Source organism: Ceratosolen solmsi, unplaced genomic scaffold (assembly GCF_000503995.2).
Source record: "Ceratosolen solmsi marchali unplaced genomic scaffold, CerSol_1.0 scaffold63, whole genome shotgun sequence".
NCBI lineage: Eukaryota > Metazoa > Arthropoda > Insecta > Hymenoptera > Agaonidae > Ceratosolen > Ceratosolen solmsi.
The window spans coordinates 143,884-158,606 of NW_011948437.1; the positions used below are offsets into that span (position 1 = coordinate 143,884).

General features: G+C 44.0%; 1 protein-coding gene across 1 annotated transcript; it reads left to right on the plus strand.

Annotated features, from left to right (window-relative positions):
* Positions 1 to 1,430: 1,430 nt before the first annotated feature.
* Positions 1,431 to 13,605, plus strand: LOC105365264 (protein big brother). Its single transcript, XM_011503379.1, has 3 exons — positions 1,431 to 1,472; positions 1,546 to 1,737; positions 13,237 to 13,605. Exons 1-3 carry the CDS (start codon positions 1,431 to 1,433, stop codon positions 13,582 to 13,584), a joined length of 582 nt encoding a protein of 193 aa, XP_011501681.1. The 3' UTR covers positions 13,585 to 13,605.
* The last annotated feature ends 1,118 nt before the right edge of the window (positions 13,606 to 14,723 follow it).

The window sequence follows — 14,723 nt, forward strand, 5'->3', positions numbered from 1 at the left end:
TTCCTGGCCAAATTGCCTTTTCATTCGTTCACGTGCCAATGCACGTCAAATACGCGTACTCCGGGTCGTGGAACGTTCGTTCCCAGGCATTAGAAAAGCTTAAGTGCCGCTGTTAATGAGCTGCTTCGAATAATAGGTGAGAGATAACTTTGGCACTCATCCGGCGCCGTTGTACGATCATACAAAGCCATAATTGTTGTGTGATTATTTTCGGCAATACCGTGTGCTCACTCGGGGCGCATGCTCGAAGCGCCATTAGAGCAATATCGTGCTAAAAATATAGTGCTCGCGGGAAATATATAACAATACATGTACAAAAGGTAAAATATAAGGCAACGGTGATATGATGTTGGGCCTTGAGCCTCGAAGGAAATCATTTTTTGAGATAAATTTTCATCCTCGCTTGAAGAATTGAGCTCTGACATTCTAGAGATCGCGTTAATTTTTGAAATTATACTTGCCTGAGAATTTTGTGAATTTATAAGATCTTAATGTTCTTTTAACTGCAAAGATTTTTACTCTTCGTCACATCAAAAATCTCATATATCATTGCAATGGCATTACGATTATATGACTACAACAGCAGCAACAACAACAATGACGACGACGACGACGACGACGACGACGACAATTACAGCGACAACAACAACAACCACAGCCAAAACATTCATAAAAAAAGCTGGGAGCAATAGCGACAACATTAACACAGCAATAGTACGAACAATAACAACAGCAGCAACAGCAATAATATGAATGATAATAAACGATAAAAGCAATAAAAACGATATGCAACGACAGCAATAACAATAACAAAGACAATAACAATAAGTAAAATAATAATATCGCTAATTTGGGGACGTCGGGAGGGACATTAATGCTAATCCCGTTGAATAGAATCTACAATTGTTGAAAAGATATCTATAGAATCGTACGTTTTCCGATCTCGCAGTGATTTTCTTCTCACCTACACTTTCAGCGATAAATCTTAAACTTTAATATGCAATTAAAGTTGTACGTCAGTTTTAACTCGCAATCGAAGTTAAATAATTTTTATACGCATAACCGATACTTGCGATCTCTTTTCCAACATATCCAACAATTTTCGTGCTATTTCTTTTACACGAGATAACCGAAGGTTCTTAAGATATTCCAATGATAATTGTTCTGTGTTATGTAATAATAAGGAAAGGTTAATCGAGCCTTCAAAAGTGATCTCAGATTTTTTAATGAATAGGCATTATTATATTGCCGACGTTAATGGTCGCTTCGATAAATCAATCGCACACGTTGAAGAAACTTTGTGCAACTTTGTTTTGCTCATGTAATATTTTTGCGTTTAATTGCAGCGAATGAATAATAAAACGTTATCACCTCGTTAATATCTAGAATAATTAACGAAACGAATATTTCCCCTTATTCGTAATAATAAAATGCTCAAACGCAACATCGCGTCGGGAATAATTAGACACTTGGTAAAGCCAAATACATCAGCGCTCGCTCCTCCTCCAATTTTTCGCAATTCAAGCTAATTTTCGCTTTCCCCAGGTTAAATACACCGGCTACCGGGACAGACCGATCGAGGAGCGCCAGCTTCGCTTCCAGAACGGATGCCGCGAGGGCCACACGGAAATCGCCTTCGCCGCCACGGGCACGAACCTCCAGCTCGTGTTCGGCGTCAGCTCCGGGAACTTTGCCGGCGATCCGCGCGAATGCGATTTCGACAAGGAGCATGGGAAGGTAAGCACACCCGACTGAGTGGCTTTAACTCCAGGCGTAGTCGCGCGGGGCCCGAGATCCGCGAGTGGGGGTGTGAGGCTGTGAGGCTGTGAGGCTGTGAGACTGAGAGGGTAGGGGGTAGGGGGGTAGTGGCGTGATGGAGGCGGTGAAGAAGGAGGGAAGGAGGATGGGTAGGTAATGGGCAAGAGGTCGGGATGGTAGAACAAGAAACCGATGTAAGCTACTTCCTTCGTAGTGGCAATACTAAATACATTAATCCTGCATCACCACCCAACAACCCAATTTTCAATTCCTCCCTGCCACTCGTTTTTACCTCACGCTCGGACCATAGCGTTGGTAGCGCAATTATTGGAATAATCTTTTGATGATTTTCCAATCGATCGGTTAGTCTTCGCTCGTCTGCAAAGCTTGAGATTCTTTTTAAGCGGCACCTTTAATCTTCCTTCGATCCGTCAGATTGGATTTCTGAAAAGTTGCAATATTGAGATAATCACGAGACGGACTCCAGCCGCTTATCTTATCTTATTTTTAATTATAAGCTACACGATGCGATCGCGTTATTTATTTATTCTTGTACTTGTTGTTATTGTTGTTGTTGTTGAGTTTTTATTGTTTTCGCGAAGGATTTATTCATTCGAACAGCAGAGCAAAAGTAGATAAATAAATATCGTGGAATCGAAAATAATGCGCATAACGGGAAAGAAAAGAATTACATCAATTTTTAATAACTACATTTGGTATGATATTTATGAAAGGTGGAATAGTGGCACATGCACACACACACGCGCGCGCGCGCGTTCAACAAGAGGTTATTAGCACGAGGCTATGACAAAGTTTTTTACGCAATTAGAAATAAGGATTGATAACGTCGATCCATGTAATAATAAGCATTTAATCCACAATATTTTAGTGCTTCGAGACAATTTTGTATTAAGACTCTTCTCTAGCGAATATAATATACCTAATCGTTGGATTATGCTGAAAGATATTTCTTCAACTCTATTCTATTGTCTCATAAATATAGTTTCTAGATATAATGTAAAACACAATTTGCAATCAACATCCGAAAAATCGAAAAGCTATAGGTTATTCTTACAATTTCACTCCTGTTTCTATTTATTTTTATTATTATTTTATTTTATTTATTTTTTTTTTTTTTTTTTTTTTTTTTATCAACCAAATATACGCTTGTAATTACGTAGCGGGAAGTGAGAATGTAAAACGTGAAAAACAGATCATTTGGAAGAGTGATCGATCGCAAGCGTAGCGAAACATATGTATACATCTTGATAGCTCGATTGAAATTAACGCGAATTCTGTAAAAAAAAAAAAAAAAAAAAAAAAAAAAAAAAAAAAAAAAGAAAAGAAAAGGAACATTATCGTGTACAGGGCGACCGAACTTTCTATCAAGATAAAGCAACCCAATCGACGATATTTAAAGCGATAGAAAGTGAAAGGCCATTTATTAAATAAAGGTCTGGAGCGGTGCCGTTATCGCGCGAGGCCAGGGCGGAGGAGAAGCAAAGGCGCCTCAGACGGGAGATATGTGGCCGAGGGTTGGTGAAAGAACGGCAAAGAAAAACAAAAATTCCAAATGCATGCGTCGCCGGCCGTCGTGCATCCGAAATCTTGAGGAAAATTGAGAACGCAGTCAATATATCACGCATCGACGCGAGCCGACTGTAAAACCATTTTCCTTTCCCGAGACAGCAACGTCCGGCCACGTCGTCTGCCTCCCTCCCCCTGTGGCGAGCACGAGCCTCGGTCATCTCGGAATTCACCCTCCGCGGGGGTTCGCACTCCACTCTCCACCTCCTTCGCTACGTCCTTTTCCTCGTTCTCCTCATCGCCATCCCCTTCACCGTATCCCCCATCCCCCCCCTCAACGTTTCCTTTCCCTTATTCCCGTCCTCTTCCTCGTCCTTGTCGTTCGTTCCCGTCCCCACCCTTCCTCCCCACAACATCTTTCCGGGAAAGTCAAGTTTTACGAGGCAGGCCTTTGTCCCCCGTTTCGAGGCGACGCTCCACGTCGTCGTCGTCGTCGTCGTCGTCGTCGTCATCGTCCTGGGACGTCCTAATTGGGAGCCGAGTGTTGATAGATGGGAGGGCCGCTCGTTCGATTTACATTACGCCCGACAATAAAAGGTAGTTAGGACGAGAGAGTGTTGTGTACAGCTGCTTACGTGGGCGAGGGCTCGCCAGGGAAGTCTGCTACGGATACTTCAAGGGCTACGGCCGATTTCCTCCGCTGTAAATTGTATTTTCTTATAATTGGATTATCCGCTTTCACTACGGATTAGCCTACGCTTACCAATTTTCTCTTATTCTGGCGACTCCTTGGCAACGTATATTGTCAGCATTAGGCCCGACTTCCATAAATTTCACAATTGTCCGCTGAAGCCTTGCAAGTGCAGCGTTTGACCGTTTTGATTTGACCGTGACATTGATAGGAGCCAATTTCAGTTGAAACTGAATTTAAGATATATTGCTCGGTTAATAATATAAATATACAATTTTCGGCAAACTCTTCGTCATAAATTAATCAAACACTTAATGACGAATGAGGAAACGTGGAGCCAAAGGGCGGGAAGATGGTGGAGGCTCATTAAATTAAATTAGCTTTCACTCCGCTTATTATTATTATTATTATTATTATTGTTGTTGTTGTTGTTCTTGTTGTTGTTGTTGTTGTTCTTGTTGTTGTTGTTGTTGTTGTTGTTGTTATGACTTTGAACTTTAAAAAGTAATCGCTCGGTGATAAATAGCAAACTATCGTCAAAGAAAAAGGAAAGAAAAAAAGTTCTTTCTCAACAACGCGAATCGAATGCTTTATTAATGCACACTTCGAAAACTCTGTAAACTCTTATCGATTTTCAATTTTAAAATACATTGCCATCGCAACACTCGTCATATATGTCGAGAGGGAAGCAATCTGCCTGCTTTCACTTTACAAATAGTCGCGAATCTGATTTTTCTTGTTTGACAATAAGGCGAAAAGGGAAAAAGTAGCGGAAATGTTCAACGCAATAAACAAAATCAAAAAATAAAAGAAAAGAATGAAAGAAAGAAAGAATAAAAGAAAGCAAGCGGCCTTTCGAAAACGCCGCGAGCATTCCGGCAGTGGAGCAACAATCGATCGCGTCGGTCCGTCGTAAAATTCGCCGATGCTAGGGGCGCGTGCGCAGAGGAAAGGGGGCGAGTTCGCGAAATTGCGTCCGTACGGGGGAGGCGATGCCCCCGACACAGGCGTCGGAACGCCAGTCGCCATCGCGATCGATACGGCGGGCTGACGCTTTGCCGCCATTTTATACCGGCGAGTCGCTCCTATTAGTAGTTGCGAGCGTGAAATTTCATATAGCAAGTGACGATTTTGCTCGTCTCGTCTCGTTAGCGACAATCAGGCGGAGGAGCTCCTTTTCTTTGGCCGAAAAACCTACAAAGGACAATACATCGGCTTTGCCCCGTAATGTAAAAATTTTATAACGTAGAAATTGCCTCGGAAAATAGTCGGGACAATGTTAACAGTGTCTGATTCGTTTCATCTTTACTTCCTTAACATTCTACGATGAGGCATTAATGATCGTGGCTACGATTGCCAAATTAAAATTAATTAAGTAAATTCAAGCGTCAAATTCGTCGGATCATTCGTCGAAAAATGAAGAAAAAAAAACGTTTGTCATATTGAAAAAAAAAAAAAAATAAATAAATAAAAAAAAAAATAAAAAAAAAAAAATTAAATAATAAAAACAAAAACACATAGACATACATGGTTTTACGAATGAAAAAAAAAAAAAAAAAAGAAATTATAAAAACACGTAATTACGATATTTCCTAGCTCCCTGTATGTACAGTCTCCGTTGCTAATGTGAAAAAGACTTGTTGCAGCGCGTACAGCTGCAGCTCTACATACAACAAAGCAGTATCAATTATTTTTATCGCCAAGAGTTGCGCAACATCGGTGCGTTATCGACAATTTTATCAATTTGAACAATTAAAATGAAATCCAAGCTTTAATTAATAAGCGTCGCGTTTTCTCGGAGCGACGCCGAACGATTGTAAGCGTCGACCCACGCGACGCTTAATGCGCAAAGCGCATAGCTGCAACTTTTGACTTTGTCGTGTAAAGGAAGCGAAATCAAGAGACCGAACCGTATAATTTATCAGAGAATGAGCGGCGGATATATTTACGTGACTCTACGAAATAATCAGAGCTTAAAGGAGAGCGAGAGGAGGCCTGTTTATTATGTGCCCCTCAGGGGCCATATGCTCTCTCGGAAGTTCGGGAAGCGAAAAGACGCAGGCGACGACGAGGACATCGACTGGTCCTTGGCAATTTGAGTCAATTAGCACTTTCGAAGGGCCAGATGCCGCTCCTTCGAGGAACGTGCGCTACCCATAAATCTTCGTACAAATTCTTGGGCGCGTGTTGCGCGCGACGGATGCATTTTTCCTCGTGCTGTAGCCCAGACGGAGCGGATACTCCTTTTTATTGTGGATTTGCCTTCCTCCCTCGGACCCTCCGAATAGCCTCTTTTGTGCTTCGGCTGGATACTCGGTATCGATATTTTGACGTCTCTCAAACGGATTTACACTAGCAGCGAGCAGCTTATAATAAGGATAATTGATCGATCATTTTTCAATGGCGTACTTTCACTGCTGAACCACCCGAAGTGCTTGTGCATCGTTCTATATCCTCGTCTGTTCTATATTCCAAAGCACGGCAATCTCCTATCAATTATATCACATTCGCGCCTGATCAATTAGATAATTATGTCCGTATGGAGCTCTGTAGAATTAACTAAAATTACTATGGAGATGCAAAGTCGATGAGGAACGGGTAAGAAGGCACGTACAAGGATAAGGGACAAACTGTTGCTTTTCAATTATTAAGACGTGCTTGTTGCCCGCAATTTTAATACGTCTATTATCACAATATATTCTATCTCGACAGTCGTGTCGGGACAATTGTCGTGAACATTTGTTTTAATTACAATACCGAATGTAATAATGAGACTCAACGCAGAGACGCAGGACAAAGTTTATATGTTTGAAGAAAGAAATACAGAGATTGAGAGAGATTGAGAGAGATTGAGAGTGAGAGAGAGAGAGAGAGAGAGAGAGAGAGAGGAAACAGGCAGCCGAGCTACAACGACTTGGCAAAATAATAATATAAAAAAAAAAAAAAAAAAAAAAAAAAAAAAAAAAGAAAGAATAATAAAGAAAGGAAAGTACCAAAGACATTGGAGAAATGCCCTTGGCTCTTTTAATTGGTGGGAAAAGGTGCCCATTCACGGAAACGCACGCGCCTCGCCCCCTCCCGTCCCACTGCCAGCTCTCCGCTTCCTCTGAGCGCCGGTGTTGCGCGTATCACATCCCGTCGGCATTGACGAGCAAAACAATTGCCGTGTGCTTGGCAGTAACGGGGCGACGAGGACAAAAGACGATACGGAGATCCGCCGCCACGTGCGCGTATTAATTGCTCGCGATCCTCGTGCGCGATACGCGCATATCGACGGTATCCGACCTTATCGCCCACTCGAGGAGCAAATTGTTTCCTCTTTTTGGCTCTCGTAATTGGTACCTGGACCTCGTGTATTCACGGGCCCATCGCCGCGCGCCTTGGAGGCCAAAGCCATTTGCAAAAAGTCCCAACCGAACGAACGACGTATGGGAAATACGACGATGATACGTTGTATAAGCTTTATGTATAAGGCGTTGCGTAGTAAAAAGTACTTTTCCACGAATTCACGACGATGCCACGATTCGTCGAAGCTCGGTATTAATACGCCTAGTGGTCGGGACGAGGGAAGGTGACGTTTTGCGATAGACTTGGACGATCTCCGCAATATTTTCGGACAATCGCGCGAGATCATTCGTTCGTGCACTGCCGAATGTATTTGCTCGTTATACGGTAATTCGAATTGTCAACGAGCTGTTACGTAAGCAGGGAACGACTCGCGTTATATGTTACATAATCGACGAAAATTTCTAAGCTTCGCTCCAAACGCCAATATAATAATAATAATTGCCAATATTCACTGTACAGTGAATACGGACAAAATATTAAATTAAGCACTCTCCTCGTATTGCTCGTCGGCCTTGGACGATTCTACACAGATTTTATATATTACAACTTTTGCTAAAATCTCATCTCCCACCGAGTGCCAGTGTAGCGATAGAGAGCGAGAGCGAGAGAGAGAGAGAGAGAGAGAGAGAGAGAGAGAGAGAGCGGGAGAGAGCAAAAGGCCCATTTGGCCACAATAGGCCGAGGAAGGAAAAAAAGTAAGCAAAAGTAAACAATACACAAAGGGCGGCAATTGCATTCGTCCGGAGGAACTTCCCCGGCGATCCTCAAATTTCTATGCACAAAAAGAATGACGAACTTTCGTCGAAGGTGTCTCTCGAGTGTTTTATAGGTAGCCAATATAAGAAGGGAAGGCTATAACGCGATTGATATTAGCCGGGCCCGGCGTTTTACAGCCCCGGAGTCTCGGAGTCTCGGAGTCTCGGAGTCTCGGAATCTCCGCGTTGTCTTTCACCTGCGTCTTGCTCGAGCCCCGTATTTAGACGTCCCAAGGGTCCGTGGAGGAGCAACAAAAAATCATAGCCCGCAGTAGGTAGCAGCTCGTAAAATCGAAAAATGCCGCGCTCGAGTGTGTAGGTATACCGCCGTGGTCCTTAAACGGAACGAATTGCGCGCTCAGGCAAGTATCTCGACACGAGCGCGGCGAGAAATCATTTGCGCCTTGTCGCTTTGAAATTTGGCCTCGAGTGCCTTTCAGTTTGCATAATAGCATCTCTGGTCGGATGCTCGAGGTCCGTGTGAGCGGACGCGCAAGCCTCGTTTGCCGCACTCATTAACGCCCCAACGTGATTTCGGGTGGCGCGGCCCAGCGAGCGACTGCGATCCCTTTTACAAATTACGCGTGCCCCGGTGCTGCACACGCAATCGCAAAATACGATCCTTTTGTTTTATCGCGCATTGTTATTGGATCGTCGTGGACACGATCGTGTCGCAGCGTATCGTGCATTCGACGATAATAGAGCCGAGGAGAGAACCGAGAACGGCGGGCAAAATCGAGGTCGGACGATATTTATGTTGGCATAATGACGAATCTGGCACGCTAAGAAGAGGACGCGATTAGTCGGCGGCGGCGATTGCGGCAGCAACAGCAGCAGCAGCAACAGTAGCAGCAGCAACAGCAGCAACAGCAGCAACAACAGCAACAGCAGCAACAGCAGCAGCTTACTTGGGTCTCGAGTCGCGTCTGGCATAGGCAAATGAGTGCAAATTGTCCAACCGGTGGCTGTACCAACGGTATCGGCGGGGTTCCGTGCCACCGTCGTCCGTGCCACCGCGATGATAATGCGCGCATCGCGAAAGGCCAAAATGACCGAGCGCGGCTGGGCTGGGGAACAAGCGTATCAATCACCTTGGCGAGCACACCCGCTTGACAATGGTCGCGTCGCAAAAATGCTCCTTTTTCACGATCGTTAAGATTTAATAAATAAGCCAAGCCCGGTGCGCCCCCCGTGCAACCCTTTCTCGCATTCTCACGGCCGTGAAAAACAAACGCGCATGGGCGTGACCGACCCATTATTACAGCCTTATAATTGAGCGGCGATATTTTCTGGGCAACCCTTTGGTCGGCCCGTGGCTCATTTACATGCCGAGGTGCTGCGGCGACGACTATGACTGCGGTGACTACGACTACGACTACGACTACGACTACGACTACGACTACGATTACGACTACGACTATGACTATGACTATGACTATGACTATGGCTACGAGTACGAGTACGAGAACGAGGACGAGTAGGACGATGAACGAGCTGAAAAAAAAAAAGCAAACTCGTGAAAAGGAGGAATCGCCGTCGGTTCTCGGCCCCGTTTTGCGGCTCGGTCGCGCAAAAACTAACATATGTCGGGGCTCCTTTTATTTTATTGCGACGCGCCTCGTCGTACTTAGATTAACGGCGGAGCTCGAGCTCGCTACAACGACCGTTACAATGCCCCTGTCGAATCATGATTTTCATACTTGTCCGAAAAATTAACAATCGCTCGCTGCTCCGCGCTCGATAATTCAATTACGTCTCACTTTACTGCGTGCCGCCTTGCGAGAGAGCCAACTCCTCGCCCCATCCCTGATGAAATTGCGTCAAGCCCTTCTCGAATTGTCAAATAAAGATAACAACAAAGAATCAGGCCTTTTTGAAAGGTTAACAGACGTACGTCGCTGCGTCGCTTCTCATTGAGTCACGAGAGACGGTCTCTCGTCGGCCGATTAAAAGCCAATATAAACAAAAAAAAGGAATAAAGAAAAAAGTGATTAAGATTCGTAAATCGCAAAGTCGTCGGGCCAGAACCTCCCCTGTACTTCTCCCTCCCAGCGCCACCCCCATCGTGACAGTTTATAATCGGACAAACGACCTTGCGCCTCGTCAGCTTTATAAACGACGGATATGATAATACGAGCCCGGCGCTCGGACGTGCCCGAGTAGTGCAATTTATAACGATGAATTGGGAGTCGAGAGCGTGAGAGAGAGAGAGAGAGAGAGAGAGAGAGAGAGAGAGAGAGAGAGAGAGAGAGAGAGAGAGAGAGAGAGAGATAGAGAGAGAGAGATAGATAGAGAGAGAGAGAGAGAGAGAGAGGGAAACCAGTGCCGGGTACATGTTGTACGGGAGAGAACAATTGATTCCGCGAAGGCCACGCACAAATGTCGAATTAATAGGCCGGTCTAGCCATTAAAAAGTGCCTGGACGTGCGTGCGAGGGAACGATGGGTCATTATGCCTCCCGAATTTTTTGTTCGGGGCGTGACGGGGACGATCCTTTGCGTCGCGGCGAGTCCGAAAGGCGCGGAGTCGAGTCGATTGCCATAAGCCGACGATTTTTCTGATACGCGACCGAGGTTGCTGCGTAACCCAGCAGGGGTACAGCAGCCGACGACGCAAGGGGATCATCTTTCTTAGCTATAAAACCTCCCCTACCCCCACCCCCTCGCTCTGTTACCAGCCCCTCTTGTACTACTGGCTGTAGCGTTTATTGGTGGGGCTCGATCGATGCTCCTAATTCACTAATGATCTCGGCCCTTCGTTAATTCCTAATTTGCTAAACTGTTGCGTATTTTGAGAATTTGGACGCACAATTAAACCTGTAATTGATGATAATGAGAGAGAGAGAGAGAGAGAGAGAGAGAGAGACAGAGAGAGAGAGAGCGAGAGAGAGCGAGAGAGGGAGATAGCTAACTATACAGCGTGTTTTCACCGCAAGGGGCATAACTTACCGTAACTTGTAGCGCACTTTTTAAAAGTTCTAATAATTATAAATAACAAACGAAGGGAAGAAAGAAGCCAAGCCGAGGTTATAAATTTACTATCGTTCTTCGAAGGCCAGTCACCACCAAATTAAGCAGAGCTCAGCAACGTTTCTAGGGAGCTCGAATGGCTTGCAATATTCTACCGGGAATCGCTAAGACTCGCCGAGTCTCGAACCGGAAATCTCGCCTCTTGTTGTTCTTGTGCCGGCGCCTAATAGTTCTTGTGAACTAGTATATTATAGACCGTGAGAGAGAGAGAGAGAGAGAGAGAGAGAGAGAGAGAGTGTGTGTGTGTGTGAGAGAGAAAAATCAATTAACATTTAAGGGCAATAGTCGTCGGTGTATTACATCAAGTTTTCTTCAAATCAGAAATATTCATTATTCAAGGCAAACTTTGTATTTTGTTATTCGGACAAAGAGGTTTTTTCTGCAAATACAGTAGCAAATCATTACCTTAATTGCGATATTTAAGACTCTCGTTTTCTTTTAGTAAAGCAAACAAAGTTTAGTAAAGCTTTTTTCCTCTTCTTTTTTTTCTTCCCCCCCCCCCGCCCCCCCGCCCCCCCCATCTCTTCACCCTCTTTTCTTTTTTCTATTTTTTGTTGTTTTTTTTTTCCATCAATCGTACGATTGATCCACCGAGTTTTATCGATAGCGGAGGAAAAGAGCCCCAAGTTTGGGGCTTAATACAATGCCACGGGATATTAGGAGCTGAGCAAAGAAATGAAAAAGTGTAAATTAGGTTTTCCAAAGGTTTTCGGCGGACGAGCCATAATTGCACGTACATTGTCAGGGGTGTTAAAACGAGGGACGCTTTATGAGAATCAAAGACGAAGTGGCGCTGCTTCGCGGCTGGATACTGTTTTGCTTGATAATCGAGCTGCGGGACGCCGAAGAGAGGCGACGTCGGAATAATCGAATATTTCTACATGATTTGCAACCTAAATTGTTGCCACAGACCAAGACCCCCACGAGCCTCTTAACGTCCTCGCGTCTATTTAGCCCCGGGTCATGTCAATAAAGCAAATTGGCGTAATATGCTCACTATTAATGCTTTTAAAGAGGCGCGACTTTCACTAATTTATAAACCTGGCCATTTGCACAGTCTCATTCGACATTTCAAGTACATAAATTTTGTTTCGATTAAAAAAGGCGGTAACGCGCCCTGCAACTGCGATTCCCAGACATTAAATCAGCGCCACATCTAGTCGTTGTAACAATAACTATACAAGTTATTTAATTACTGTCTTATTATTATTATTATTATTATTTATTAAAATCGTCTTCATCTCGTAATGTTTCCTGGTATTTGCGACGGCAGTGTCACGAGATTCTATGACACGAGAGTGCATAAGCGAACGACTTGTGCCTGGATACATTGCCTATTGCACTTCGATCAATTAGTACGGAAGACATCATTGTCCGAGTCCCCGATGATCAATCCGGCTATTAACGACGTAGCTGCTCCACCACTCATGGGCTGAACTCGTGCATTCCAAGCACGTGTTTTTGAGATCGGGGAGCTCATTATGCGCGCGCAGGAATCAGCCATCCGTATAAAACGCCTTCAACCCAACTTTCTCGGTTATTAGCGTTACGAAGAAAAGTGTTGTAATCGGGGGTTATCGCGTTTATTAATTGGTACGTGACCTCGGCATTATGTATCTATTTATCATTCTTCATTTCGTTTATTATCGTTTTGACTGTTGTTGGGCCGACCATTCTTGAGATTTCTTTTCAGGCACATAGTCAACGCTCTTCTTTAGCGATAATCTCTTTCGACGAGCATAGCAATGACAAGTTTAATGACAATTCAAATGTATCTCGCGAATTATAAGATACGAGATGCGCGCGCGCGCGCGTCTGCGCAGCTAATAATAAGTCGTTACGATTTGTCGACAGAAAATTTTGTTTACAAGAAATCTGTATTTACGATAAGTGTCAGCTCGATTGTCCTGTAATAGATTAATTTTCGATACGAGTAACGAGCATGGAGGCAGGGAATGAAAGAGAATGTGTATAATCGATACTCGTGACGCTGCTGACACTATCGCTACTGCCGCGACTGCCGCTACCGCCGCCGCCGCCGCCGTCGCTATCCCCATTTAAAAATAGGCAATTCGCCGTCTCAATAGCATGGCGCAACACTAATCGATTGTCATAATAATGTTCGCAGGTTCATCTGAAGTCACACTTGATAATGAACGGCGTGTGCGTGACATGGCGGGGCTGGATCGACCTGGAGCGGCTCGACGGTGTCGGCTGCCTCGAGTACGACGAGGAGCGCGCGGCCGAGGAAGACGCGCTGCTCCGCGATCAGATCGAGCGCTACAACCGCCGAGTCCAGGAGATCGAGGACAAGCACAGGGCGTATCGAACCGGTGGCGTCCAGCCGCCCCACCTCAATCACCACTATCACGGTCACCACGGGCACTTGGGTGTTCCTGGAAGCGGCGGTGGCGTCGATCCCCACCTTAACCACCGCCAGGATCCAGAGATGGAAGTCAGACTGCGCGCTTATTAAATTAGCCTGTCTTTCCATTATAATTTGTTTGACCCTTGAATCGGGAACGATGTTCGAAGGACTGACAATTGAGCTTGGACTAACAGTTCCCGTGCACTTGAATTTAATCCTCGTCGTAAGTGTTGATGACGTCGACCCGTTCGAACTTGTAGTGATTAAAGGATCGAACGGAGCCGTTGCATCGTGAAGTTACCTGCAGAATAAGCAAAATGAACTTGAAAAAAGAAAAACGTCATTTGTATTTAATCCTTCATGTATGGTAAAACTAGGCCAATTATTGCGCGTTACATTACAGCTGAATTGACTCATTCGTGTAACGTTAAGTGCATTAGCGATATGGGAATACATCGTTTTTCGGTTGTAAAACGTATAATCGTAAAAGTGCGCTTGATCCTTGACCGCGCCAATACGCCACGGGCTGTTGTTTGCGGCGGACAAGGATCGAGAGATATAAATTGAAATTTAATAGTAAAATGCAAAGTAATCACATTGATAAGTAAGCAAACGGTTCTTTCGACTTCAATATTTGGCATTCGTCTGCAATTTTTGCTGTATGTTTACGACGTGAAGTAGGACGGAGGTGGTAATCGGTACTTTTACCTTCCCTGCAGCCATGAAAAAACGTATTTGAGCATCGACTCGCAATACCGTCTGATGGACAAGCATATAACTTTACAATCGATACTTTCAAGATCATATATTGGATATTTATTGCTGCATTACATTCGTTTAGCGTGGAAGCGTAATAAAAACGAATATTCTGATATTAAAGTTTCGCTCGAATGCGTTTTTTCAGGGCGCGCAAAAAGACAAATCGATGCCAATATGTACTTTGACAAAGGTATTCTTTATTTTGCACGTTTAAAAAGTTATATTATTTAATGAAATTTATTAAAGAAATTTTATAAAATAATCAAGGAAGACAAATTTTATTGCTAAGTTTGTTATTGTGATATTCCCTAAGAAATAATATTTATATTAAATAATATTAGAGCAGTTTACTAAACGCATACTAAATATTATGTTTTACCGTATATTTATTTAGTATACGAGACGCTAGATAAACAAACGAAAAAACGAACGAACGAACAAAAAAAAAAAAACAAAAAAAAAAAACAAAAAAAAAGAAAGAAAGAAAA